Below are 27,128 nucleotides of genomic sequence, written 5' to 3' on the forward strand. Positions count from 1 at the left end.
CATTGACAGGGCCTGTATTTTTTTTCGTTTTTTTTTTACTTAAGTGAAGCTTAAGAAAATGTATCTTTAGATTGCTACTTCTAAATAACGATCTTTAAAAAACACAGTTATTTATACTAGGCAGTAAAATTAAAATACAGAGAACTTTAGGGTCCTTGAAAGGCTTGTTCATTCTCTGATTTCTTCTAGATGCATTTGCATTACGTGTTTTCACAGAGAACAGTGATAAAAATGCTAGCAGAATAGTCTTCAAACTCTGGTCAAGAGAACCAGCTCTAGCAATCAGGCTTCAAGGATCCATAACACCATCAATTAACAGTTGCCTGAGTGTCTGTCTTGGGCCATCTAAAGACTTCTTGGAAGGCAGCATTCCACAGACAAATTTGGCTTGACCCTTCAGCTGTGCACTTCATGCTCATTTGTTACAGCAGAGCCAGCTTACAGTAGCTTCGCAGTCCACTTGCAGATTTTTTTGTTCAGGCTTTCAGTGGGTCTGTTAATTTTGTTTGCTGCTACTCAAAACCCAAAAATCAATCACAATCCCCTGCTCCCCCAGCAAGCTATAGTTTAAGAGTGAATTAAGGGACTCCCCACCTTTTGAAAAGAAGCAGGAACAGTGTCGCTAGACTCTGAAGCTGGCTTGTGCTCATAACATCTCAATGAAATGGCTGCCCTCACTTTTTAACACGGTAAGAATAACGACTTTAGAAAAGCATTAAAATCCATGACTAGATTCATGCTTTATAGATTTCCTGTGGGGCCTGAGATACCGCCGACGGACAAGTTCTGGTCCCACTGAAACCACAGGAATTACGTATCTGTGATCCACATCTGTAAGAGATGGAAGCATTTCTCTCGGTCCTAAAACACGACCACACACATTAGCTGTTCACCTGCATTGTTTTCCAGACCAGGTATTTCTTTACTCTGGGTTTTTACGACAGATTTTCCTCACTGTGTTTTTCACAAGGCATTGCCTTCTTAAATTTATCAAACAAGTTGCAGGCAACTTTGAGAAGAGAGGCTGGAATGTGTTTCGAAATTCAATACGCTGAATTACACATGCAATTATAATGGAGACAAATTCAGTCCTCATATATCTAGGTTCTTCTGTCTGTAAGGCGTACGCAGGACCAACCCCTCCAGCGTAGCCACAAGCGTGAATTTCAAGGCTGCGACGCCTTTCCTCGCCTCACAGGGTTACTGCACCGGTCACAACGCGGCCCCCCGGCGCGACCACGGCACAGGAGCGGGCAAGCCGCGCCCGCAGGGGCCGAGGGAGCGAACCGACAGCTCCGCCTGACCCAGCAGCCTCTCCGGCATTGGCGAGAGCCGCTACGCCCGCCCGCAGGGCTCCCTCAGGCGGGCAGACAACCTCCGCCCCGCCCCGCCCGGCCGCGCCCGCCAACGGACAGCGCACGCGCCAGGGCCCTTCCCCCCCTCCCCGCAGACCCGTTACGGCCGGGCCGCCCAGCGCATGCGCCACCTCCCCGCGGCCGCCGCCTACACGTCCCACCGGGCCGCGCGGCGCTGCACGCGCGCCGGGAGCTGTAGTTCCCCCGGGGCGCGCCGCGTCACCAACTCCTCGGCTCCACCCCCTCCGCCCCCGCGGCGGCGGCGGGACGGCGCCGACGTGCCCGGCGGGAAGCCCCCGCCCCCCCTCCGGTTGCTATGACTACCAGGAAGCGGGCGGAGCCGAGCGGGAAGCGGCGTCAGCAAGCCGAGAAATGAGGCGACCGGAGACCCGGATGTTGGCGGGACAGCGCGCCCCACCCTTCTCCCCTCCGCCGCCGGCGGAGGCGGCTCACGTGACAGCGCCGCCTCCCACGTGACGGCGGCGGGCGGGCGCCGCGATGGGCACGGCGCTGGACATCAAGCTGAAGCGGGCCAACAAGGTGTACCGCTGCGGGGTGAGTGCGGCCGTGCCCCGCCCTCCCGCCAGCGACCCCCGTCGCCGCCCGGCCGCCGCCCTCTCCGGGCTCTTCGCCGCGGCTTGCTGGCCGCTCTGAGGCAGCGGGGCGCTCCCTCGGACGGCGGCCTCGGAGGAAGCGGTCGAGGCCTGCTTTGTGCCCCCCTTTTCCCCCCAGCCAGCCTGTGGGGAGGGCGGCCGGGCTCCCGAGGGGAGGGAGGGGCGAGGCCCCCCGGGACGCGGCGGCTTGGCGCTGGGAGCTGCCGGGCCGTTCGTGGCTGCGCGCTGCGGCCCGGCTGAGGCGGCGGTGCAGCGGGCGGGCGCTGCCGCCGAGCCGCGGTCCGTGCCTCTGCCCTGCCAGAAATCCGAAACTGGCCTGGGCTGTTCCGTGTACCTGGCGGGAAATCTCCTCTTGGATGGAGTACTTAGGCAGGAGCAGATCTGATTTTATTTTTTCTTTACTGGGCAGGAGTCGGATTTTTTTTTATTCCCCGATGTGGTTGTTGGTGGCGAGAAAGCAATTGCGTGTACTTCGGCTTTTTCAGCTGCTTGGAAGAATGCTGTGCCTGGTTTCGTTGTTGAAGACTTCAAGCGCAGTTAGAAAAAAATAAAAATAAAAATCACCTGGCACATGTTTTCGAGATTTATTCCTATCACTGTTTTTCTAGAAATATGTCATTGTTTAAGCAGAAGTTTTCAGGGCCTTTTTTTTCTTGCTATCCAGTCACATGCTTGTATTATAAAAATCCTTATGACACACAGTTTTCCCATACCTGAGTAGTTTGGCTGTTACAGTGTATAAAGGATGGTTCAATTTATTGAATATTTTGAATGCTGGAAAACTGCTTTAAACCAGTTTGAATGGAAGAGTGCGCAGCATCTGTTCTGCAGTTGCCAAATCATCAATCAAATCTAGAGGATGACTTTCATAAAGCTAAATTACCATTTTGTGAACAACACACCCCTTTAGGTGTGGTGTCATAGCGGTAAAGACTGCTTTCTGTATCTCACTTTCACATTGTTTGGCTAATACACGTTATTAGAAGGATCTGAGCTATTTCAGTATCGTAATGCTGTCCCCTTTCTCAGTTTCCTCACTTGGCTTGCTTTATATCACTCTGAACTGTATTTTTTTTTTTTTAATACAGGAAAGAGATATTTCTTCTGTCTTTAAGCTGAAATTAACTAAGATATTTGTGGTTAGTAAATCTGTCAGTATTGTTTTGTTTTCTTCCACTTTAACTCCTTCAGAAAGGGTTTGTAATTTTAGGTCATTAACTAGGCCTGAAATTTGGAGGTCTGAGTGGTGTGAAAACACAACTATGAAAGAGCAGTACAAGTATAATATGAATTTTTAATAGAAATTTCCTAGGCACAGAGGGGAATTACAAATCTCTCTTTAATTAAGCATGGAATGTATGCGGGGTTGGAGGGCTTTTTTTAGGAGTTTATTACATTGTCGTATGCTTCAGTGACAGTAGCTGTGCTAATAATGCCTTCGGTCCATGGCAACTTTCATCCCAAAATATGCTTGCATCACGCTGCTTGAAAATGAAGGGATTCCTTCAGTGAAGACAGCAGTTCATCCCAATGTGTATGTCTAGCTACTCATTTGAAGGCAGTAGGGAAACTGTGGCTGGACTCGATCTTTATTTTGCTGAACTTGTTTAAAGCTGTATTTGGATATGGAAGAAGGTGATGTCTGAATTATGCACTGGTATAATAGTCTTTTTGTTATGCCTATTACTTTATAATAGCAAAAAAAATTGCTAAAACTGAGCTTTCTAAGTCATAATTTGCCCGAGTCTGTGATTAATCCAGCATAACTCCACAATGCCACTCGCCTCCCTAGCCATTCAATTTCTGCTGCCTTTCTTGTCCTGGCAGTATTGGCTGTGCAGTAAGCCGGATTGGAGAAATGGTTAGTATTTGGTGGGTGTGGCACTCAAGTAAATAATAATAATTTAAAAAATCAGTCTGTTGAATTGTGGACATCCTTTTTTGTTTTTCTTATGAATGTCTTCTCAAATAGAGTAGAACAGAGAATAGTTAATCAGTATCAAAATGGTCTTGTGTTGGAGGGCCTACAGAAGATAGATTAGATGTTGTGGAGCAGCACCAACCGCAGGAAAACAGACAAATAAAGTGGGGTGGATGGAGAACAGTCTAGAGGATCTCAGCCTGTGATTTTTAGGTGGTATTAGACCAAAGAACTGATAATGGCAATGCCTGCTGATTCTTCCATTCAAGATCTGGTTTTGTACCTCTTAAGGCTGCATAATCCAGGTGAAATTTTCAGAGATTTTTAGCAATCGGCTTCTCTCAATCTGTTGCATGTACGTTAACCAGCATCTTTAGATCTGTTGAGTGTACTTGCTATACATCTTTATTCCCTCCAAGAGGAAAGGAGTGAAGGGAGACAGATATAGGAGAGACCCGTATTTAACAAGTAACTGTTCTGACGATCTGTTAATGGTAAATTCCACACTGAATAAGGCCCTGAAGGTGCGGGAGTTTTTAATATAAACTTCTAGGGAAGAACTCTGAAAGTTAACAAACATCTTTAATTTTATTGCAGAACTGAAGTTGAGTCTTGTTAGGGGAAAATGTTGTTGAAAGTACATATGAGAAGGCTGGCAAGTGGAGAAGGTCAGGGTGCGTCTAAAGCAAACAGCTGACCAGGAAAATTAAGGCTGAATAGCTCCTGCTTTTTTGCTTTTTGTAAGGTCAGAGTGATGCATATGTTTCATTATAGGCTTTCCCCATCAGGCCAAGATCTTTGCAATTTCTCTCTGGTGCTGAAATACTATACAACAGAACCTTCAAATACCGTTCCCTATTGTCTTGGGTTGGGTCAGATTACTTAGCATCCTGGTACGGTGACCCTGGTTATACTAAATCCAGCTGAATTAAAACATTTTTCATTGTTCCAAAGCAATCTCCTGCACCAAGTGGAAGTCACTTCTTCCTAAAACCTTCTGTAGTTCTAGGTAGTTGAGTAGGCGACAGTTTTATTCTTTTTAGTTGTTCTTTGCTTCTGTGTTGACGGTTCTTTTTGATTGGGAGAAATTAGACACAAAATTTGTAAAATAGTCATGCATTATGCAAGCCTGAGATTGTGCTCCTGCTTTTAGAAAGGAAGTTGGTTAAAGTAACTTGCTGTGATAAACAGTGATTTCAGTATTCATTAGTTATAATCATCAGAAACTGGAGGAACTAAGCAGACAAAGACCTTTACTTTGTCCAGGCTTCAATTTGAGAAAAGCTGGCTTAAACAAATGACTTTAAATCGTGAGTAAAAAACAAGTTTGCTACTTCTTGGACCAAAAGAATAATAGCATTGTTAAAAAAAAAAGCTATAAGGTATTTAAGAAGAAAAAGACAATAACATGGATCTTAATAATGTAGTTCTGTATAGCAAAATAAGGCTTATTGCAGCAAAACTGTGTTTAAGTTCCTAGGAACAGAAGATCTGTGTTCAGGAGACTTTTTTTTTTTTTTTAATTGGATAGAGAATTCTTGAGCCATTGAGGCTCACTTAATAAACTCTGGAATGCTAGAAGAATGAAGGGACAAGCACAACTAATGATGTGTTTTATTTAGAAAACCGAAACAGGATGACTGGAGTGACTGTGGCAGTCTGAGATTGTACAATGCATTTTTCAGGCCTTTCAGCCTAAAATTCTTTTAATTATCAAAGAAAGGTGCCATAGTTAACGTCAGTCAAGACTTCCAGTGAGTGAGTCCAAAATATACCTAAGTCAGAATTTGCCCATAAGGAAACTTGTTACTTTTTCTAAAAGAGCAAACTAATTACTAAATCTGAGCATTGAGGTTTTAAAGTGTCTAATGACTAGTTAGTTTGGTCTAGCAGACTTTTCCTATTGAATGCAGTCAGTTTCTTTTTAAATAATCAGAAGAATGTGTAGATTTGCAGGTGACTTGCGTAGAGGAATAGATGTGGAAGAAAATGATAAGGAATATTTAGTAAATGTGACTTGCATGAACTTAGTGTGAATTTTTTAATTGCTAAATGTTGGCCCTTTGTCCAAGGGTGAATGCCTGTGATGTGGAAAGTGGAATCTAAAAGAAACTGAGGACATCTTGTTGGTAACCAGCTGACTGTGGACTTCCATTCTACCAAAATAATGAAAAGCTTAATCTGTAGATGTATGGCGGATATCAAATGGAGCTAGAGAAATGTTAGGCGTTTCTGTGTGGCATTAGGTATGGTGTCTTCTGCTGTTGTCAACACCTCAAGAAGTGTGATGACAGATTTCAGGTGGTCTTGAAAACGTGCCTTGTGGTTGGTTTGTTAGTTTTTCAAAACTACTTTGAATTGGGGGGGGGGGGGGGGGGGAAGGCTGATTTTTTCTTACCAGGGATGCTGTCAAGTGATTAGATACAATCTGAAAATACATAATATCTAGCTAAAATTATTTTTCTAGCTCCTTAATGTAGCAAACAGACCTGACAGTGTGAACAGTCAGGTTGGAATTAGTATATATTTTAACATAACTTCTGCAACAATTTATGTGACAGTGTAATGTGTACTTTGATCCTTGAAGTCTTCACTAAAGTTTGTAGATACTGAGTAGCTGTCTAGTTCAGTCAGAAGTCTAGATGTGGCTTAGGACTCACGAGATGAGATTCTGTGATCTGTGTTATGCACCGCTTCATGTTCTTACTTGAAGATTGTTTCATATTATCCTCAGCCAGACGTGGATAACTCTGTTCCACAACTAGAGAAGTGAGGGATTGTGCTGCTGGATCAGATGAAGCAGGTGTTCATCTTGGTTGTGACTTTGAAAGTGACTGAAGCTTTGAAAGTGTCAGTCTCCCTGGCAGTTTCATGTGCATATCTGAATGGCAAAGGACTGACAAAAAGAAAGCTAAAAAGCTTGTTTTGAGATCGTTAACCTGGGACAGTCTTCTCACAAGAATGTTTTGCTTGCAGTTTAGCATACGTAGCTCGCTTCTCTGTCTGCTTCACATAATACAGTGGCCTTCTTGCAAATGGATACGCTGTTTGGATGAATAATTCTGTGTAGAACTGTGTTAGCTTAGTTCCATCTTGCAAAGTTTTGTCATCATGTGGTGAAGCCATAGGGAGTCCGTAGCAAGGGAGAAGGTAAAAAGGAAGTGAGAGCAACTGACTGTAAGTTGCTACATTGTAGTAAGCGGTGACTAGTTCCAGTGGTGACTTTCTCTACACCCTTAGTTTTGTGGTGTTAAAGGTAAATGATATGGACTAAAACCAGTACTAGTTTAGTATGAAGTGATGACATGTAACTTTTACAAATGGTACTTGTTCACAGATCTTTTGCAAAAATAAAGTTTTCTCATAAATTTTGTGCTAAGTATTTGAACATCGTGGTAAGCTTATGTTCTTTGATTTGTACTTTTTAGAAGGACAAGTATGCTGATTGCTTTGTACTTAGAGGGGACCCTGGGTTTACACAAAAAAGGACAAAGTAGCTCTTCTCCAGAAAAGACATAGCTGACTCCCCTTCCCCCCATCAAACAGAAATATAACCTGATTGCATATAAACAGTAGAAGTAAATATCACAGCATCTTTTTCATGACACTTCCCTATCTCCCACACTAGTGACCTTTTTAAGTTTTTGTTAGAAAGTGGTTTTGATGTGTTTTTTTCATTTCTTAAGAGACGAGGAAAGTTATAAGAAAAAAATCCTACTTCAAGTCATTCTTCTCCTTTCTTGCCCCAAACAGATACACCTGTATCATGTGAAAGTATGCAGGCAGTAGCTCTGGAATAGGTTGTTGCAGTGTGGTGGGAGACTGTTCCCATTTATTAAAGCAGTTCATATGTTCACGATTGTCCTTGCTTCTTATAGTTCAGCTGTACTCATTTATTAAAGCAATAACCTAATTGCTTATACTAATTAAAGCCTGTTAGCAAAGCATTACAGTATTTAGGTCAGCTTTTCTTTACTGTCCTTTTGTGTTTGTGCCTCCTGTTCCTGGCATTTCCCAGTTGCTGCAGGTCCTCTTTTCAGACTTGCAGCATGTCAGCCTTCGTTGTGATGCTTGATGTTCTACTGCTGTCCTGATCTGCGTTAAACCGCCTGACCCATTTTCTATATTGTCATCCTGTACCACTAGTAAAGACAAAAGGCTGGCAAAATTCGAATAGCGTCTGTCAGATGTACATAACTAGACTGGTTTTAACTGGTCGAGCGTAGAGTGGGCAGTCTGAACTATCCTTTGATTGGAGTGACCTGTAGTTTGGTGTCAAGTTTGCCAGCCTGGTGAAGGTGCAGAGAGCGTTACTGTTGAGCAGAGGGGGAGGTTAGCCCACAGAAACTTTCTTCAGGTTCTCAAATCACTTGCTGCTATTTCCAGCCGTGTGTGAATATTTGGCATGGAACGCTGGATTGGAGTGAATTCTCTGTTGTAGGAGAGGGGAAGGATGAACTATGGGGTATGTAAAATGAACTGAACTGTTGCTTTCCTGCAGTTAATCCTGTTTTTTAGTGTTGGACCTTCTAAGTTGATACTTCCAAGATGCAGTGTTCTTGCGCAAATACAGTTTTGTAGACAAAACATTCTTCATGGGATAAGTGATGCATCTGTTGAGTCATGCAACTTGTGCCTTCCGTTCAGATACACTTTTAAACTATTTGACATGTAGCATAGAATTTGCCTGTGTAGCAGAACAACTTTTTATTAATTTATTTTAAATCTGTCCCACTCCATTCTTGAGGTGAATCTTATCCTCAGCTTGGCCATCGCTTTTACAGCTATGCTTTCTCTTCCATCTCTCATGGCTGGCTGTCCCACTCTTAATATAAAAATTCCACCTGGGATTTCATTCTAACATGTGAAATGGAACTTGTCTATTACCAACGGACCTGATGGTTGTTTCTGAGGATATTTTTCATCTTGCTGGAGAGGAAGATCTTGACATTTTGGAGAGAAACTGAAGCTTAGATTAGTATTTCTACAAGGAGGAGGAGAATATTTTTAAAGAAAGCAAGCTAGAAGCATGGAGGTCTCTTCCTCACATTGCTTTCATTATCAGTATTTGTCTTTTCTGGGAACACTTTTCTTGAGTTTGAAAATCGGCATGCTGTCTGAGTAACAGCTATAGAAGAAATTTATTTAAAGAAATGTTTTCATGTTGTCTTTTCTCCTATTAGGAAGTTCTTTCTGGAGTCGTGGTCATAACAAGTAAGGACACAGTCCAGCACCAAGGTATCTCATTAACAATGGAAGGATCAGTAAATCTGCAGCTCAGTGCCAAAAGTGTGGGTGTGTTCGAAGCTTTCTATAACTCTGTCAAGGTAAGACCTGTGCAGGTTAATATTTTTAGCACAAAACTTTTGTCTCTTCTCAGATTAAATCTTTCCTTCGTGGCTCTCGGGTAGTTACAGCACTTCATGGTATGTAAATGATAGACCGCAGAGAAATGCTCAGCATTATCTAGTGATATATGATGACCTTTTCAGGAGGAACTTGCACTGATTGGAGAGTTTCCTTTAGCGCTGAAATAAAGTAACATAAATAATATGGTTATTGGATGGTGCATTAAAGGGCCATGATTTAAAGAAAAATAATAAATTATGTGGTTTTTTCTTTTTTTTTTTTTTAAAGTGACTGAGTTTGATTGGACTTTAGTGCCAGATCAGTCGCTATCACAATAGTTTCTGCAGAGGCCATTGAGGTTGTGTGATTCTAGGCATGATACGGGAGCAGCACAGATTCTTCTGTGGAGTACAAGGCTGTGCACAGACTATTTGACTGCAGAGCTCCTGGAAGGCTTTTGTACTGCTCTCCACGTTTGGAAGTGTGGGGTTTGGCATCTAGCAGGGCACGTTGTCTCAGGCTCCACATGAACATGGCTGTACTGAGTGAAGCAGGGCTGGCTCTCTCTAGAGGTAGTACAGCTACATTTGCGAAACAGTTTGCTTAGGATAGCTTCAGTGCAGGGCCTTTTAAGGTCTTCATTTGTGTCATAGTTAATTTGTTTACAGTATGAATAATCTGCCCATAAATGATTGAAAACCAAAAAAACCCCAAACAGTAGAAGCAATAGTTTTTCTTATTCCAGTCTCGTAGAGGGAAGATCACAGTAAAACTCCAGAGAGAAAAGTGATGTAATCTTCAGGCAGGTTTCCCCAGTCGAATCATAGTTAACCATTGTTCCAGTGAGAGACTAGCCCTAAATACAGATCTTTAGGGTGGGAAAGGGCCAAGGAGAAGGTAGGAGGGAACAGCGAACTGCTCAACTGGTACACATACTTGTTGATTCCTGCTGCTACTGTTAAGGGTCATAATGTAGAAAATGGAACGCCACTTTCCAAAGCGTTGGAGACTCTGTTGTTTAGCTCTGTGAATATGCTTGGTCATTAGTATGATACAACCACAAAATCGATCACAAATTGTTTTCTTGAGGAAAGCATTCTTAACATTTATTTTCATTGTGAAACTGGAGAGCTGTGTGTCGTGAAGAAACACCCGAGTTCCTGGAAATTCAGGAAGTCTGTTAAAATTTAGTGGATGTTATTGGTTCTTCAAATGATGGGGTTGTCACTCTGCTTCAGCCTAAACCTTGTATTATTTATCTTTGCAGCCTATTCAAATTATTAACAGCACTATTGAAATGGTAAAACCAGGGAAACTTCCCAGTGGCAAGACAGAAATTCCGTTTGAATTTCCATTGCATGTGAAGGGGAACAAAGTTCTGTATGAGACATATCATGGTGTCTTCGTTAATATTCAGGTAAGGCAGTCATATCTGTAAACAAAATATGAACTTTTATTTTGTGCAGAATGTATTCTAAAGCATCTCTTACTCCATGGAAGCAGAGGATCGAGTTTTGTGATAGGGTTTTCTTTTTGTAGTGCAGTATGTTTTCTTTTGTCAATTTGAAGAACGGGCAGAAAGTTAGAGATCGTTTGAAGTAAGTAGCTTTTAAGCTTCCCTTTGTTAATACATCATTCTTCTGGTGTGTACTGTATTTTCTAGATGTAACTCAGGATTTAAAGTCATAATAAATGTTAACCTTTTAAGTACTAGTTTGTAGGTGGTTTCTAGTTGTCTTTTCCAGTTCCGATTTCTAGGAGTCAACACTTTCCACAGGTTGTAGCGCTTCTTAAATGTGTCAAAGGAACCATCCTGAGATCTCAGAATCCCATCAATATAGTGTTGCTTCTATAAAAATTGCTGTGATGTCTGTTCAGTTTTCTTTTCCAGCAAATTTGAGCTTTTAGTTTCAAATAGTTGGTGGTAATGAAATCGATCAGGTGTAACATGGGGTGTACAAGAGAGAATTAAAAGCATACTGGAAAGAGGGGCTTTGGGTTGAGAAAGATTAAAACTTATTTGTCACACTTATTAAATCCTGTACAGTTTTCTTACAGGGTCATCTTTCCGTCTAGTTCTGATTTGATTGTGAACGAAGTCGCATTTATCATTTTGTAGATAATCTGTGTAGTAGTACATGCGCAGATACAAGTGTGTGTACTGTTAACCTACTATCAGTGAGACTTTGTTAGAATGGTAGACAACCAATTACTGCTAATAATACTTAAAAATTAAGTGTACTGACTTACCAGATCCATTTTAAGACACAGGGCTAAATTCTACAGGAACAAAGCTACCTAGTGTTCAGAGTCTGTTTTACTGCATTTGTTTGTGAGAAGCATCCTCTGACTAGAGGAAGTCTTTCCATTGCTTATTATTTTAGGCCTTCTCTATGGAGCAAGCCTTTAAAGAATGATGGCATAAACAGAACAGTAACAAGACATCTTGCCTGAAATACCATTTCAGAACTACTGTAACATATATCTGATCCCTCCTTATGTTGTAGACAACTACATCCATTCATGAAAAAAGACAGCACCACAGTGTCCTTATGCTGAAAATAAATGTAGCTGTGTAATTTCATAATGATGACTCAAACCAAAGTGTTGAGAGCTTGTAGCATCTTAAAAACATGAGTTGTTTGCTTTCCTATGGAGATGGGTAGTAACGATTCCTGCCCAAATTTGTATGTACTACCTGCTTGTAACAGAATCTTGTGGAAACACGATTTTGAAATTTGACCTTTTTTGGTTAAAAATTGGCTTGCCATAGGTGGGTTCATGTGTTTGGGGGGGTTTTACAGAGTGGGTGGTTTTGTTTTTTTTTTTTTTTTTAAGGAAAATCTTTCGTCAGGCATCTCTTGAATGTAAATATTGTGTTAGACAATGCTTTTTCTTACTGAAGAATGTTTTTTAATTTGTGGGGTTGTTTTTCCTTCAAGGAAAATGTTGAAGGAGCCACTAAATGCAAAAAATTTCAGAGCAGTGCTGATGAAAAATCACTGGGTTGTAAAACGCTTCCCTCCCCCCCTCTCCACCTGTAGTTCACTGATGAGAGTATTGTGTTTGATAACAAAGTATAACACTGTTAGCTATTTAGCTGAACTGGAAGTCTTATATTACAGTCTGGGATTTAAAAAAACCCTAACAAACAAACCAAAAACCCACATAAAACCCCCTACCTAGTACACGTAACTGAAAGAAAAGTGCACTTGTTTTTTATCTACGTTCAGAGGGGTTTTTTTAAGTATTTCCCATATCTTTTTTTCAGTCTGTTGTTTGTGGTAGGTATGTCAGAAATGGTGCAAAACTGGTTGAGTTGCATAATCCAGATAACTTGCTTATGATTGATATCAGTTGTTTTAAGATACTCTTTAATGGTGAATATTTGTTTTGTTTCCCTCTCTGATCTACGTAGCTTCTCTTTACAAGCTGGGGAAAAAATGTAATTAAAAGGTTAATCATTAGATTTCAGCCAACCTTGGAGAGTCCTGCTCCCTGGAAGAGGAAGATGTAGTCTCTCCCAAGGTTATTTAAGGTGCACTGATACCCGATAAAACAGATACATAGATATGAATTGGGGAACATTAAGTCTGTTTTCTAGAAAATCAGGTTTGAATTGCTTAGAAATACTTTGCTAGTTTTAAATAAATCAAAGGAAATAGTTAATTTGCTTCTAACATGTTTATATTTGTTCTCTGTCCAAATCAAGAATTGGAAAAATAGACTACAAGAGGTATACCACCTATTTATTTTTTCATTAGAGTAACTAAAGGTACTGTTTAAGAAACACTTCCTAGACCTCTGTCCAAGTCCTGTGCAGTTTAAAAGCAAGCCTTTATTTCTTAATCTAAATATTAGTATGTTAGCTGGGGGTTCAGTACCAAGATTCAAGTCTCTGCTCTCATGCAGAGACCTTCTAATTAGGCACTGATGGGGAGGCTGTGGGCCAAATTGCAAGGCCTGTGTGGTCCTGTGGCCTCATGGCACTGTGTTCCCTGGTCCGAGTGAAGCGTAGTGCAGTAATAGAAGGCTTCCTCAACAGTGATCAACTTCAGTGGACACCGTAGTCTGTGATGGGGAGAGACAGGCTCCCCAGTGTTGTTCTTGCGTGCATATTCAGGTTATGTGCAGAGAGACACCGTGAACTAGAAGTTACGAAGCTGAGTCTGTAGTTGGAGGGCACTTGTTTTTGCCAATTCCTCAACCAAAACAAGCAAAACAACAACAAAAAAAAACCTCACCCCAGCAAATCCCCTATCTTGTAAGGATGTTGTAAGGCTATGTTATAGATGCGGAAGTGTATGATTAGTGTGATAACCAAGGCCATACTGTTTCTCAGTCACCGGTTTATGGCTCGCTTTTTAGGGGAGAAAGGGGAGGAAACCAGCAGCAAGTTTTTGAACAGTGGACAGCAAAATTAACCTTGTTGCCTTACTTTGCTGCACGCTTTTGCTTTCAAGCTATATGGTTAGACAGTTGCCCGTTAAATATGCATATAATTGTTACTGCTCTTAAATTCAATCTTACCAGTTTACAAATTAGAGAGGCTGTGAATATATCTTACTGATGATCACTTATCCAGAGTGTTGAAAAGCAGTACCATAATCATACTTGACTGAAAGTGATTTGGGTGCTGAAACCGTACAAGAATACTACACTCTGTCAGTGAAGTCATCCCTCAGTCTCACAGGTTGTTACATAACACAGAAGATATGGAAAGTACTTGCAAATGACTATGGGACTGTAAACACAAAGAAAAATCAGCTTTCGTTTTGGAGCATCTAAAATCATTGTGTATTTCTTACCTCTTTCCCCTCTCCCCATCACTGGTACACACATTGCCAACTAATCTGTTTTAAATGATGGCTTAAATATGAATAACAGTAACATTCCATACATATACAATAAAAAGATGAAAAGATAAGAAAGATAGAGGAAATCTTCACTAAGGCTCTCTTCTTTTTCTCTGCCATCCTGTTCTTGCCAGTATACCCTACGGTGTGATATGCGACGTTCTCTGCTGGCAAAAGACCTAACTAAGACTTGTGAATTCATTGTCCACTCACTGGTAAGTATGGTTTGTATTAACTATACAAAGTGAGATTTTTCCATCCCCCGCCCCCCTTTAAGTGAAGTTTGGCAGTAAGATTAGAAAATTAATTAAACCCATGTAATTTGTATTAGCAACAAATGGAATACGTATGAGTAAATGAAGCTAGCCTCAAAACAGAAACATTGAGATGAGCTAGGATGTCAGTTGCTTCTGATTAGAATAACTCATCTCTCTTTTCATTTAAAGAAAATAATACAAAGGATTTGGATTATAAGATGTTTTTATACTGCACTGAGTTTATTCTCTTATTTGTCCTTTCAGTTCTGAAACAATGGTGTGGTTGGATAAATGTTATGGTGTTCTTCTAAACACTGTTTGAGATTATCTGAGCATTGTTTAGCCAAAGGTTCCAGACACCCACAATGTCTGTCCTAGAAATGGGAGTTCATTGGTGAAGAGAAAATATCTGATTTGTTCTTCAGATGACTGATTATGATTTAGAGCCCTGACTCAAAGTATCAAAGCTGCAACTGCATCAAGTTGGAAGTAAGAAGCTTGTCAGCTTAATCACCTTTGCTATTAAGTAAGCCCACGGTTGGCAGTATGCTAAGATAACTAGGTTAACAAATATCCACATCCTGCAGTTAGCAACATGGAGACAGCCTTCCTCCCATGGAGATATCACTATGGGATGAGATTTGACAGTCTCACAAGAAATGCTTTGCTGCTTGGTATTTGAAGTTCCTATATCAGATTGGTTTTTAGTTTATATTGACTTGTACGCATGTTCGGAGCATCTGATGTCAGTGTAGACTGTGCAGGCCTAATTAAGTACTTCTTTTTCCACCCACAACTTGCTAGAACATACTGTTTGTACATTCTTTTGAACTCTTAACAGGACAGTAAAGTATTAGACTCTTTTGTCTTATTCATAATAGTGGAAATACGTTATTTTAGTTCTGTAGTACCTTTTTTAAAGATTTAGCTATGTTCTATCAAGAAGTTTCCTGTTGGTAAGATTTCATTATTTTCTAAAATATATTATGCTATATTTTATTGGTCCATTATTACATTATAAGTAAGCCACACTTGTCAAAATAATGAACAAATTACATATTATGCAATTTCCTGGTCTTATTTTTTGTTCCCACTACAGCACTTCTTAGATCACAGGTCAGTAAATCATGAATCTCTCAGTCAGGGTGAATTAATGAGGTTTTACTGAATGTATAATTCTCACTGTCAGTGCTCAATGTACCATTTCCCTTAACCTTATTCTTTGCCAGAATTTGTCTTTTATGGGAAAATACAGTCAATCTTTTGCTAATATCTTCCATCTTGCAGCTGGGCAGCAGAAGCTATTTTGAATTCTGAAGTGGTGAGGGTAGATCCTAACAAAGAGTTCAAGTTAAGCGCACTGGTGGCGGTGTGCTCTGCCAACTCCCAGTTACATACAGCTGGGCCTCTCCTAATTGGCGCTGCGCTGGCCGCTTGTTCGAAATACATAGGGAAAAGATGGTGCGCCTCACTGAGAGAAGGATGGAGAGAGAGGTCCGTGAATGGTGAGCGAAGCTTGCTTTCCATCTCAGCAGAGCTCAGGGCCAATTCAGCCACTTAAGGAAAGACTTAACTTTTTCGTCTTGTGATAAATGGTGTAAATGGATACCGAGGAACTGTGATAATGTGCCCCCAGAATGGCTTCTCCCATGTGGAAAGCTAACCTGGACCAAGTTTTGTTTATTTTACAGTTAAAGAAGCTGGAATGCTAAGCCCATTAAATCAATGCTACACTAGATTCCATCAGCTGAGGATCTCCTAGGAATGTGAGGGTGGCTTAGGAGACCTGAGCTGTTACTGAAAGTGCAGCAGAAAGAGTTCAGAGTGCTCAGAGGTAACAAGTGGGAGGGAGAGTTTATAAAACATATTTGAAGCAATGGAGCAAGTTCATTTATAAGCTCCCCCTCTCTCCCCTGCCCGAGTTTACTAAGTATTAGTAATGAAAGGAAACAGTGCAAGTGAGATACAAAATGTAATTATTTGTAAATACAGAAATGTGAAATTTAACTTTTTTCTATAGCTTACCATATGCTTCAGATAGGTAGTGTATTTCTTCTTTTGCAGGCGGTTTAGTCAACCACATGTTCTGTTTTTGTTTTCCTCCCTTTTTTTTTTTTTCTTCAATGCAGGTAGAGCTTATGCCAAATACTTACAGATGGAGAGGTGGTTGTGGTTTATTGCAATGGCAAACACAAAGTAACCAAAAACTGACACAGTTCTGTTCCTACAATTCAGATTTGTAATGCATTGTGACTTGTATTTAGACAATATCATAATGTTGTTTAATCACAAAGGCAGGAAAACACAGGCTTTTTATTACATGGATTTATTACATACATTTATTACATACTTTCAGTGTGAAGACAATTCTGAAAACTAACACATGCAACAGTTGCTTGACTTTGTTTTTTTTTAATATTCTCTGTGTGTGTTTTATAAATCATAGTTTACAGTTTAACTCTTTAATTACTTGTAGTCACAGAAAGGGAAACTGATGCCAAGCCCAGTAGACTTCATAATTACTCCTGAAACTTTGCAAAATGTGAAAGAGGTAAGGGGTTTCTTTGTATTTTATTTTAAATGTAATTCTTGTGTGATTCTGAGTGAGAGCAAGAGAAGAATGATTAAATGCTGCCCTGCAGATAATCAGCACTCCCCCCTCACCTTTTCTCCTTATTTACTTCTGTGAGCAGTGAAGTCATTCTGCCTCATCTCTTGTGATAGTGGTGACTAATGTAAGGTGGAACTTTGTTCAGTCGTGTTTAAACATTCTTACCAAGTTTCTGAGTGAAAGGTGGCAGTGAAGCAAGGGAAAACATTCTATATGATGTGTAGCCAAGTTCCTTGAAAAATATGTATTTTGATCCTTGGTTATGCCCTTTTTTACAGCCTGATGTAGCTTTGGGAAGCCTGTATGAACAATAGTAGCTGTCTTGGTCATTTAGCTTTCTGAACACTGGTTTCTATTTGTCCACTGAAACCCGTGTTCTGTTTTTCCAGATTTTCCTGTTCTGCTCTTTTTGTTAGTAGGACTGCTTTCCTACTTCAGGTCTCCCTTCTGCATCTCAAATTTGTCTTCCATTGCTTTTAGTCCTAGATTTCTGAATTTAGACCTACTCTTCTACTTGTTTCTCAAAACAGGCGTCTTAATGAGCTGTTTGGTTGTTTCATGCTGTTTTTTACTTTATTCTACATATTCATAGAATCATTGTGATTGGAAGGGACTTCTAGAGATTGGTTAGTCCAGCCCCAGTGCTCAGAGCAGAATCATCTGGAGCAGGTTGCTCAGGGCCATGTGTAGTCAAGTTTTCAATATCTCAAAGGATGGAGACTTGCAACTGCTCGTCTATGTTACAGTGTTTCACTACCCTCACAGAATTTATAAATAAAGTAAGAAATTAAAAGTAATTTCCTTTAATTTCTATTTGTTCCCATAACCTCTTGTCCTTTCACTCGATATCATGGAGAGGAGTCTGACACCATTTTCTTTACTCCTTCCCATCAGGTATTTATACATATTGATAAGATTCCCCTGAGCCTGCTGTTCTGCAGGGTGAACAGTCCCAGCTCTCGGCCTCTTCTTGTATGTCACGTGCTCTTAACTGTCTTCATGGCCAAATCCAGCAAAGGCTAGACTTGCTCCAGTATGTCTGCTTCTTGTACCAGGAAGTCCTGAACTGGACACGCTGTCCCCAGTTTTGTCTCGCCAGTGCTGAAGAGATGGGGAGAATGGTCTCCCTCAGCCTGTTGGCAACACTCTCTAATGCAGCTCAGGATGCTGCAGGCCCATTTGTCCAGTCTGTTGAGGTCCCTGTGAAGGGCGGCACAACTGTCTCGTTTACCAACCACTCCTTTCAATTTTGTATTATCTGCAGACTTGCTGAGGGTATGCTCTGTCCCATCATCCAAGCCATCACTGAAGATGTGAAGTAATATTGGCTTCAGTATTGACCCCAGTCACTGGTGTACACCACTAGTGACTGGCCTTCAGTTGGACTTCGTGCTACTGGTCAGAAACCTTGGAGTCCAGCAGTTCAGGCTGTTCTCGGGCACCTCAGTGTGGAACCTGTACAGCTAGTCTGCACTCCATCAGTTTGTCAGTGAGCTTGCTAGGAGTAACAGTATCAAAACCAGCACTGAACCTAACATAAACAGTATCCACTGCTCTCCACATGTCCACGGAGCTAGTCATTTCAGTGCAGAAGGCTGTCGGGTTGGTTGAGCATGATTTTGTTTTCATAAATCCATGCTGACTGCTTCATTTCACTTTCCTTTATATGTTTGGCCTTATTTGGTCCATCGCTTTCCCAGGGATTGAAGCTGATGAGCCTGTAGTTCCTTGGATTTTCCTAACCGAAGATGAGTGACATTTACTATCTTCCATTCCTCAGGAACCTTCTTTGTTCATGACATCCTTTCAAAGATAATCAAGATTTGCCTCACGGTGACATGGGTCAGCTTCCTCAGCATTTGTGGGTGCATCCCATCAGGTCCCATGGACGTGTGTACATCTGGTCTTTAAGTGTTCCCTAACCTGCTCCTCCTCTACCAAGGATAACTTTTCTTTGCTCCAGACTTTCCCTGTGGTTGCAGGGGCCTGGCATCCCTGAAGGCAAATCTTACCTTTACTCAGTCTGAGGCAGAGAAGACATTAAGTACGTCTGTCTTTGCCCTGTCTTTTGTCACTACGTCCTCTGCCATATTCAGTAGCAGGCCGACATTTACCCTCCTATTCCTTTTGCAGCTGGTAGGCTTGTAGGTGCCCCTTTTTGTTGCCCTTCATGTCTCTTGATTTAATTCTAGGTGGGCTTCAGCTCTCCCAAAACCATCCCTGCACACTCGGATAGTAATTTTGTGCTCCTCCTGGTCACCTGACCATAATTCCATCTTTTGTATGCTTCCTTTTTATGTTTTTATCAGTAGCATGTTGTTCATCCACGCAGGTCTCTTCCTTCCTTTGCTTGACTTTCTTCATGTTGAAATAGACCATTGTTGAGCGTGGAGGAGTTGATTCTCAAAAACCAACCAGCTGTCATTGGCTGAACTCTAAATCCAGCTGAGTTAGATGTTAAAGATTTTACTCTCACACGAGTGGGTATTGCTTTATTCATGACTCAAAGTTGGGCCATCACCTCAGTGAGTGGCAACTCAAACAAAATCATCACACGTTATATAGCCATCAATTATGCTTACACAACTGCCAAAGTCCACCTAGAAATTCCCATCAGTTTCTCAATTCTTCTTATCTTCTTAGCTTACAGAAAGTTCTTGGTTTTCCATCCGTGGCCAATCTCATTCTCAGGTTGACCTTATTGTCTGTTGGTCCGTTTCGAGATCACGAAATTCATCCATCTTAGGAAATGGTTTCTAACCCAACCATGGTAAGGGCTGCACAGGGGACAATTGAGAGCAGCATTCCATGATCGTATGGTTTCTTAACACACCTGTATTCACACAATTGAGTCTGTGTTCTAGTTCTATGGTTTTATTGTAATCTATAGTCATAATCAATCTTCTCTATAATCAATCTCTCACATTCCCTCCTTTTGTTTTTATTGCATCCCTGCAATTACTAATTACTATATTCCCAAACTTCTTTTTGACACTTCTTAGCAATTGACATAAACCAAGTCGCTATACATTGAAAAATCACAAACAGGCAAACAGCCGTAATTACAACAACGAATAAGGCCACTAAAGCTTTCTTTAACCAAGTGGCTGGGTTCGGGAACCAAGAGGTTAGCCAAGAGACAGTATCAGTGAATCCCCACACGGTGTCGTCCTTCTGCACTTGTTGCATCTCTTTGCTAACTTCCCAAATTTTCTGCACATCATAAATTAACTCTCCACTATGATCAGTGTACATACAACAACTTACATTTAAAATGGTGCAGATTCCTCCTTGGGAAGTTAATACTGTATCTAATGCCATTCTGTTTTGTATTGTGATTTTCGATAATTCGGAAACCTCTTTTTGCAAAGTGAGCAATCCTGTGCTGTGGAATTTGCTGGTTTTTCATGGAGGTTGAGCAGGTTGTGTCCAGCAGCCTCTCATGTCTCTAGAGACTGCTGCACACCGAAAGCATATGTTTTTCCAAACAGAAGGATGTAGTAACTATTCTTGGTGGTAAAATTACTGTTGAGACTACTGCTAAACACTAAGCTTTCAGCAGTCTGTTGTTCTTGTGAACCATGTTTCCACAGAAATTATTTTGTTTATTCTTTCTCTTCTGTATCTTGATACTCTACTCATTGGCTTAGCAAAGACTTAGTGGTATAAATCATGAGAAAGTCCTGTCCATTACAAGCTCCTTCTGAAGTTCAATAGCAGACCCTGTGCCTGTCTCTATTTCAGGTATATAATACAAAATGTATGGATCTGAAGTGACTACCTGGTGTACAGATAGAAAAAGTCACTATTTTGTATGCTAACAATATTAAAAGTTCAATTCTCTGCTTGTCTGGAGATTGTGACTGAACTATAATTTCTGGTAGACTACTAGAAGACGGATTAGGAGGTTTGCAGTAGCCAAGCAAAGCACAAAGAGGTTAGATGAAAAACCAGGATAGACTTGCTTGTATGTTCTTGATTCTCATTTTTGGGGGCTTATGAAATAGAGTGTAAATGATAAGTGCTATGAGAGAAGACCTAGCTAGGATTAAACTATGAAGAGTACCGACACGAGTAGTCAGGGGAAATATACCTTTAAAAAAACAAGTCTCGTCGACCAAGATTGAGGCAAACGGCCTCGAGTTCTTGTTCCGCAAGTTCCTTTTAGCTCTGTCTCTCAGGTTCCTGACCATGATACTTCAGGGGATACCTATGTGATGGCCCTGGGAAGCAGAGAAGCAACTCTGTGTTTACTAATAGTGGAGATGAGAAGAACCTGCGAGGGGTCATGCAACAAAAAAGCATTTTACTAATACATTATTAGGACTCAGTATTCCATAGGGTGGCTTTGTCAGGGGTGTAACTTGTGCTATTTAAGTCAGGAGAGAATACCCAAGTGAGGTCACATTTACTAAACACATAAAAATCCTCTCTTTTTATTTCCCCCAAAGATTTGCTTTGAGTGGAAAAGCTAAATTCTGCAGAGGTGTTGGGTGTCTGAGTGAAACAGTCTAAACAGTAGCTGAGGAGAACTTTTCTGCCATTGCTGCTGGCAACCGGGACTAAGAAACGAAACATTGGGAGGAGAAAAGTTTGTGACAAGAGAGTTGGTTTGGAAGAAGGGAGGATGAGTTACATGGGCAAGGAAATCTGATGCCACAAGCAAGTGTGAACAGATGGCTGGAAGGTAGGGGCTAACATCAAAGATGTCAATAACAAAAAATTAAGGAGGGAGAGAAGAGTAAAGCTTGCAAGAGAACGGGAAGGTTAGAGCAGGGTGCTCAAAGCGTTTGAAGAAATTTGGATGGTGAAGATACGAGCTGAAGATGCGGGTAGAAAACGTGACTGTTTCAGTATGCCTCCTGCCAGAAATGGAGATGTAACGGGAGCCTCTGGCACAGGAGCCTCTCTGCTGGCAGAGAGTACCTGTGATGCCTGCTGGCCCAAAAAAGGGGAGTGGCAGCGGGACCAAACCCCCGCTTTGGTCTCCTATGGAACGTGGTCTATAGGCTGTCATCCTCGATCAGCTGTTCTTACTGCTCCTTCCTTAAAATGTAGGAAACGTGCTTGCTGTTAAGAAAATTCTAGAAGCGTGAGCCTGTGTTCAAATCAAGCTCTGTATTAATTGTCCTTAATTGGTGTCTTGGTACATGAGCAATATACTGCATCTTGCACCGAACGAAGATTTTTAAAATGCCCGCCTTCCCTCCCGATAGTGCCACGAGAGAGAAATTTTAAAAGGTGGGAAAATCCCTGCAGTGACAGATGATGTTGTAATCCATAAGGAAGCGGGACCGAAATGCAGCTCTGCAGAGCACTGCCAGCTGCTTGAACTTGACCATCCTGTTAGCTCCTGCCAGCCTGCCTCCCTCACCGCGCGGTTCCCGACTGCTGGATGAAGCGCAGCAGCCAAGGCTTGCCAGTTCATCTCAGGAAGAATGCTCCTGTGGATGGAATGAGCAGGGGGGTCCATGTCGGGGGGGAGGGTAGTAAGAGATATCTTAATGCATCTGCATAAGGATACATATTTAAAGAGTTATTTAAGTTACGTAAGGCGTTTCTGCACTTCTGAGTTCTTAACTTCACAACTTTTGGGGATTTCCTATACGCTTTGATAACTGTCTTTCTGTAAGGTATTTTTTTGTTAGTCTGCTCTTACAGTAATGTCTTCTTTATCTTTTTCCCAATCTTTTCAGAGAGCTTCGCTTCCCAGATTTCTCATCAGAGGTCATCTCGGTTCCACCAACTGCATCATTACACAGCCACTAACAGGGGAGCTGGTAGTAGAGAACGCAGAGGCTGCAGTCAAAAGCATTGAGCTGCAGTTAGTACGTGTGGAAACCTGTGGTAAGTTTCTCTGGAAATGGAATGTGTTTAGGCTGCAGTAGTTGCCACTTGCACTCTTTCACAGAATCACAGAATGGTGGGGTTGGAAGGGACCTCTGTGGGTCATCTAGTCCAACACCCCTGCCGAAGCAGGGTCACCTACAGCAGGCTGCACAGGACCTTGTCGAGGCGGGTCTTGAATATCTCCAGAGAAGGAGACTCCACAACCTCCCTGGGCAGCCTGTTCCAGGGCTCTGTCACCCTCAGAGGGAAGAAGTTCTTCCTCATGTTCAGACGGAACTTCCTGTGCTTCAGTTTGTGCCCATTGCCCCTTGTCCTGTCACTGGGCACCACTGAAAAGAGTCTGGCCCCATCCTCCTGACACCCACCCTTCAGATATTTGTAAGTATGTATTAGGTCGCCTCGCAGCCTTGTCTTCTTCAGGCTGAACAAGCCCAGCTCCTTCAGCCTCTCCTAGTAGGACAGATGCTCCAGTTCCCTCACCATGCTCGTAGCCCTCCGCTGGACTCTCTCCAGTAGCTCCTCATCTCTTTCTTGAAGTGGGGAGCCCAGAACTGGACAGAGTACTCCAGATGAGAACTCACTAGGGCAGTGGAGAGGGGAAGGAGAACCTTCCTCGACCTACTGGCCACACTTTTCCTAATGCACCGCAGGATGCCATTGGCCTTCTTGGCAGCCAGGGCACACTGCTGGCTCATGGTCAACCTGTCATCCACCAGGACACCCAGGTCCCTCTCCGCAGAGCTGCTCTCCAGCAGGTCCACCCCAAGCCTGTACTGATGCATGGGGTTGTTCCTCCCCAGGTGCAGGACCCTGCATTTGCCTTTGTTGAACCTCATCAGGTTCCTCTCTGCCCAACTTTCCAGCCTGTCCAGGTCACGCTGAGTGGCAGCACAGCCTGCTGGTGTATCTTCCACACCTCCCAGTTTGGTGTCATCAGCAAACTTGCTGAGGGTACACTCTAGCTCTTCATCCAGGTCGTTGATGAAGAAGTTAAACAAGACTGGGCCCAGTACTGACCCCTGGGGGACACCACTTGTCACCGGCCTCCAACTAGACTCAGCGCCGCTGATGACAGCCCTCTGAGTTCTGCCATTCAGCCAGTTCTCTATCCACTTCACCGACCACTCATCCAGCCCACACTTCCTCAGCTTCCCTAGGAGGATGTTATGGGAAACCATGTCGTTGTCGAGGTAGACAACATCCACGGCTCTCCCCTCATCTACCCAGCCAGTCATGCCATCGTAGAAAGCTATCAGATTGGTCAGGCATGATTTTCCCTTGGTGAATCCATGCTGACTACTCCTGATAACCTTCTTTTCCTCCACTTGCTTGATGATGGCCTCCAGGATAAGATGCTCCATCACCTTTCCCGGGATGGAGGTGAGGCTGACCGGCCTGTAGTTCCCTGGGTCCTCCTTAATATTTCGCCTTAAATATGAAAGATTGTCAAAAGCCGTACAATTAAAAAGACTTGCAAAACATTGTTTCGTATTTCAGCTGGAACAGTCCAAACAGTAACTGAAATAATATCTCTGAGCCTTGACTCAGAGCGCCAATGTGAAAACTTGCAGTCGAAGGGCAAAATGCTTTGACCACACATACGTCCCCCCAACCCTGGTGTATCTTTGTTTTAAATTTTGGCCGCTGCTTTCTCTTCTTTCCCTTCCCCTCCTCCCCCTCTGCATTTCCCGCTTTCACCAGGGTGCGCGGAAGGTTACGCTAGAGATGCCACAGAGATACAGAACATTCAGATTGCTGATGGCGACGTCTGCCGGGGCCTGCCCATTCCTATATACATGGTGTTTCCCAGGCTGTTCACCTGCCCTACCCTGGAAACGACAAACTTCAAAGTTGGTAAGTGCGCAGGACGTTACGCTGCCTTGGCGTCTTTCACCTGAGGCACGTTTCTGGTTTCACTTGAGCTTCGGGCAGGTAGCGGGCTAAATCGCTGACAGCGTTGCGAGAAGAACCGAGGACACCCATCTGTTTCCCTGTAGAGGCTTCCTGAACAGGACTGCAGTCTCCTGTATTTCATATGGATTGAGAAAATACAGCCCAAATACTTCTACCTAAAAACAGTTGTGCAACTGTTAAGCTGCTTATGCCTAATGGAATTATACGGTAGAGGGACAGGAGAAACAGCGTAATGGCAGGTAATTTTTTTTTTCTGCCAAAAAATAACGTGTGACTAAACACCGGAGTAGTAGCCCAAGAATAAAATGCCAAGATGACCCCTTCCCTCTTTTCATCACCAGCAAGAACCCCTCTTTCCATTTTCTCTCCTTTGTTTCCCGTTCTCCTGCTTCACAGACTCAGAAGTAAGGTCAGGCTGTGTGTGACTTTGCTTCTCTTGGTCTACTCCAGCTGCGCATTTGTGCTCACTGCTACCAAAATCCAACATTTTCATTAACAAACACCTGAAACTTCAAGTTTTCCTCACTTCTTCAAATAATTACTGCAAAATTCTCTTCACTAGGCTGTTTTTCTTCCCTTCATCCTGCTGGAATCTGTTGGTGCTTCTATTTTATTCCATTGTATCAGATTGAAGCTACAAGTCCCTGCTGTTAGGACCTTTCCCAGCTGAAGCCACTCCTACTTCTCTGCTGTCTGTCGGGGGCAAATGTGCACAGTTTAGTTTTTCAGCTTTGCCTGCCTGTTTCTGTTCCACCAAAGAGCATTTTTGCACCTAATGTGTACAGTGATGTTCCCAAAATTAGTATTCTTTACTTTTTGCCATTTCTAGCTCTTGCATAGTAATTTACAGGGACACATAGCTACTGTTATTGTAGTATCTATTTTTATTTATAAGAACAGTCTTAATATAGTTACGGAGATTCTAAAAAAGGACAACTATTGTCAGTTTATTTTGATCTCTGGCCCCTTTCATTTATTAACTCTGCCTGACTTTGTATGCTGTCTCCACTTAGGATTGATCATAGATCTGATACTGATCTTAGTTTTGAACAACACAATACAGTATCTAAAGAGTGTATTTTCTTTGGAAAAAAATTTCCATAGTTTGCAGGTATGTTGTATTTTGGTTTTTAATTTCATAAGGCCACACGTAATGCAGGATTCTAGGGCTGACGGCAGGGGAGGAGTCTGATCCCTAACTCTTCCACCTACGGGCGTCTAAACAATGCATGTGGGGCGTGAGGCGTCTTCCCAGAATGTTTTGATCTTAGATCTCGGAACTCCGCCTGTGGTCCAGCAGACTACCTGTCACAGCTTTTCAGGGAGATGGAGATGAATCCGGAGGAGTCCCAAAGATTAGAGGAATCCCAGAGGTTCTTTAGGAATGGCCCAAGGCCTGGGAATGCCTGTGGTGAGGCTCTGCCCGGGGCACTGCGCTCATCCCTGCCCCAGGAAAACCCGGGGCATGGGAAGAGCTTGGCAGGGCCCTGTCCGGGAGCCGGAGCTGCTGCCTCTTGTCCTGCTGCTGCCAGCCAGACTCACGCGGGACTCCTTTCTTCCCCCCACCTCCTTCTTCCAGAGTTTGAAGTTAACATTGTTGTCCTGCTGCACGATGACCACCTCATCACAGAGAACTTCCCCCTGAAGCTCTGCAGGATGTGAAGTGACAGAGGAGAATCACTGAAGGATTTACTGAAAAAGGACAAAATTCTTCAGAGGCAAAGTGAAATTTTATCCATATCTAACTGAAAACACATCGCTTCCTGCTCCCTGCTGGTCGTTCTTGTGCTTTCAGTTCTCTCTAAGCCTTGCCAAGACTTTGCCTGCCTTGCGGTAGCCGGTGTGGATGTGCCTCCCCAGAGAGCCTTGTCAGGCCTCTTTCTCACTTCAGAAACATTCCGAAGAAAACTTCTGTTTTCCCCAGTTTTTCAGCAAATCCTGAAGGAATAATTCTGTATATTTCTACGAGTTGTAGAAATATGTAGTAAGTTTGTCTCCTTGTTTCATTTTGTAATGCTTGTTCCACAGCTCTTTAAAGAGCTCACAAACCTGGTAACTCCTGTTAGGGGTGGTGTGTACGTAGTGGGAGGAGGGTATGGGCTGTGTAACACGATCCCGAGTAGTGTCTGTGACGGTGTAATAAATGGTGCTACGGTGTAATAAATGGTGCTACGACAACAAGAGGTGGTGGTGTGGGGTGAGGATCACAAGATGAATGTGGAGTGAGTGATGTGAAATGTGTAATGATGGGAGATAAATAACACCAGGTGTATTTTGGTCAGATTGGGAACACGAGTCTGCACTGGAGGAGTGCTTGGAACTGAAGGTGGTGGTGCAGCCTACTGTAGGTGGCCCTGCTTCGGCAGGAGGGTTGGACTAGATGACCCACAGAGGTCCCTTC

At 42.6% G+C, this 27,128-nt stretch overlaps 1 protein-coding gene across 1 annotated transcript; it reads left to right on the forward strand.

Moving 5' to 3' along the window:
- The first annotated feature begins 1,655 nt into the window (after nt 1-1,655).
- On the forward strand, nt 1,656-26,815 carry VPS26C (VPS26 endosomal protein sorting factor C). The gene is made up of 8 exons (XM_075432122.1): nt 1,656-1,910; nt 9,074-9,217; nt 10,507-10,656; nt 14,230-14,310; nt 16,829-16,903; nt 22,660-22,810; nt 24,515-24,667; nt 26,307-26,815. Exons 1-8 carry the CDS (start codon nt 1,854-1,856, stop codon nt 26,387-26,389), a joined length of 894 nt encoding a protein of 297 aa, XP_075288237.1. The 5' UTR covers nt 1,656-1,853; the 3' UTR covers nt 26,390-26,815.
- The last annotated feature ends 313 nt before the right edge of the window (nt 26,816-27,128 follow it).

Source organism: Opisthocomus hoazin, chromosome 1, assembly GCF_030867145.1.
Source record: "Opisthocomus hoazin isolate bOpiHoa1 chromosome 1, bOpiHoa1.hap1, whole genome shotgun sequence".
Taxonomy (NCBI): domain Eukaryota; kingdom Metazoa; phylum Chordata; class Aves; order Opisthocomiformes; family Opisthocomidae; genus Opisthocomus; species Opisthocomus hoazin.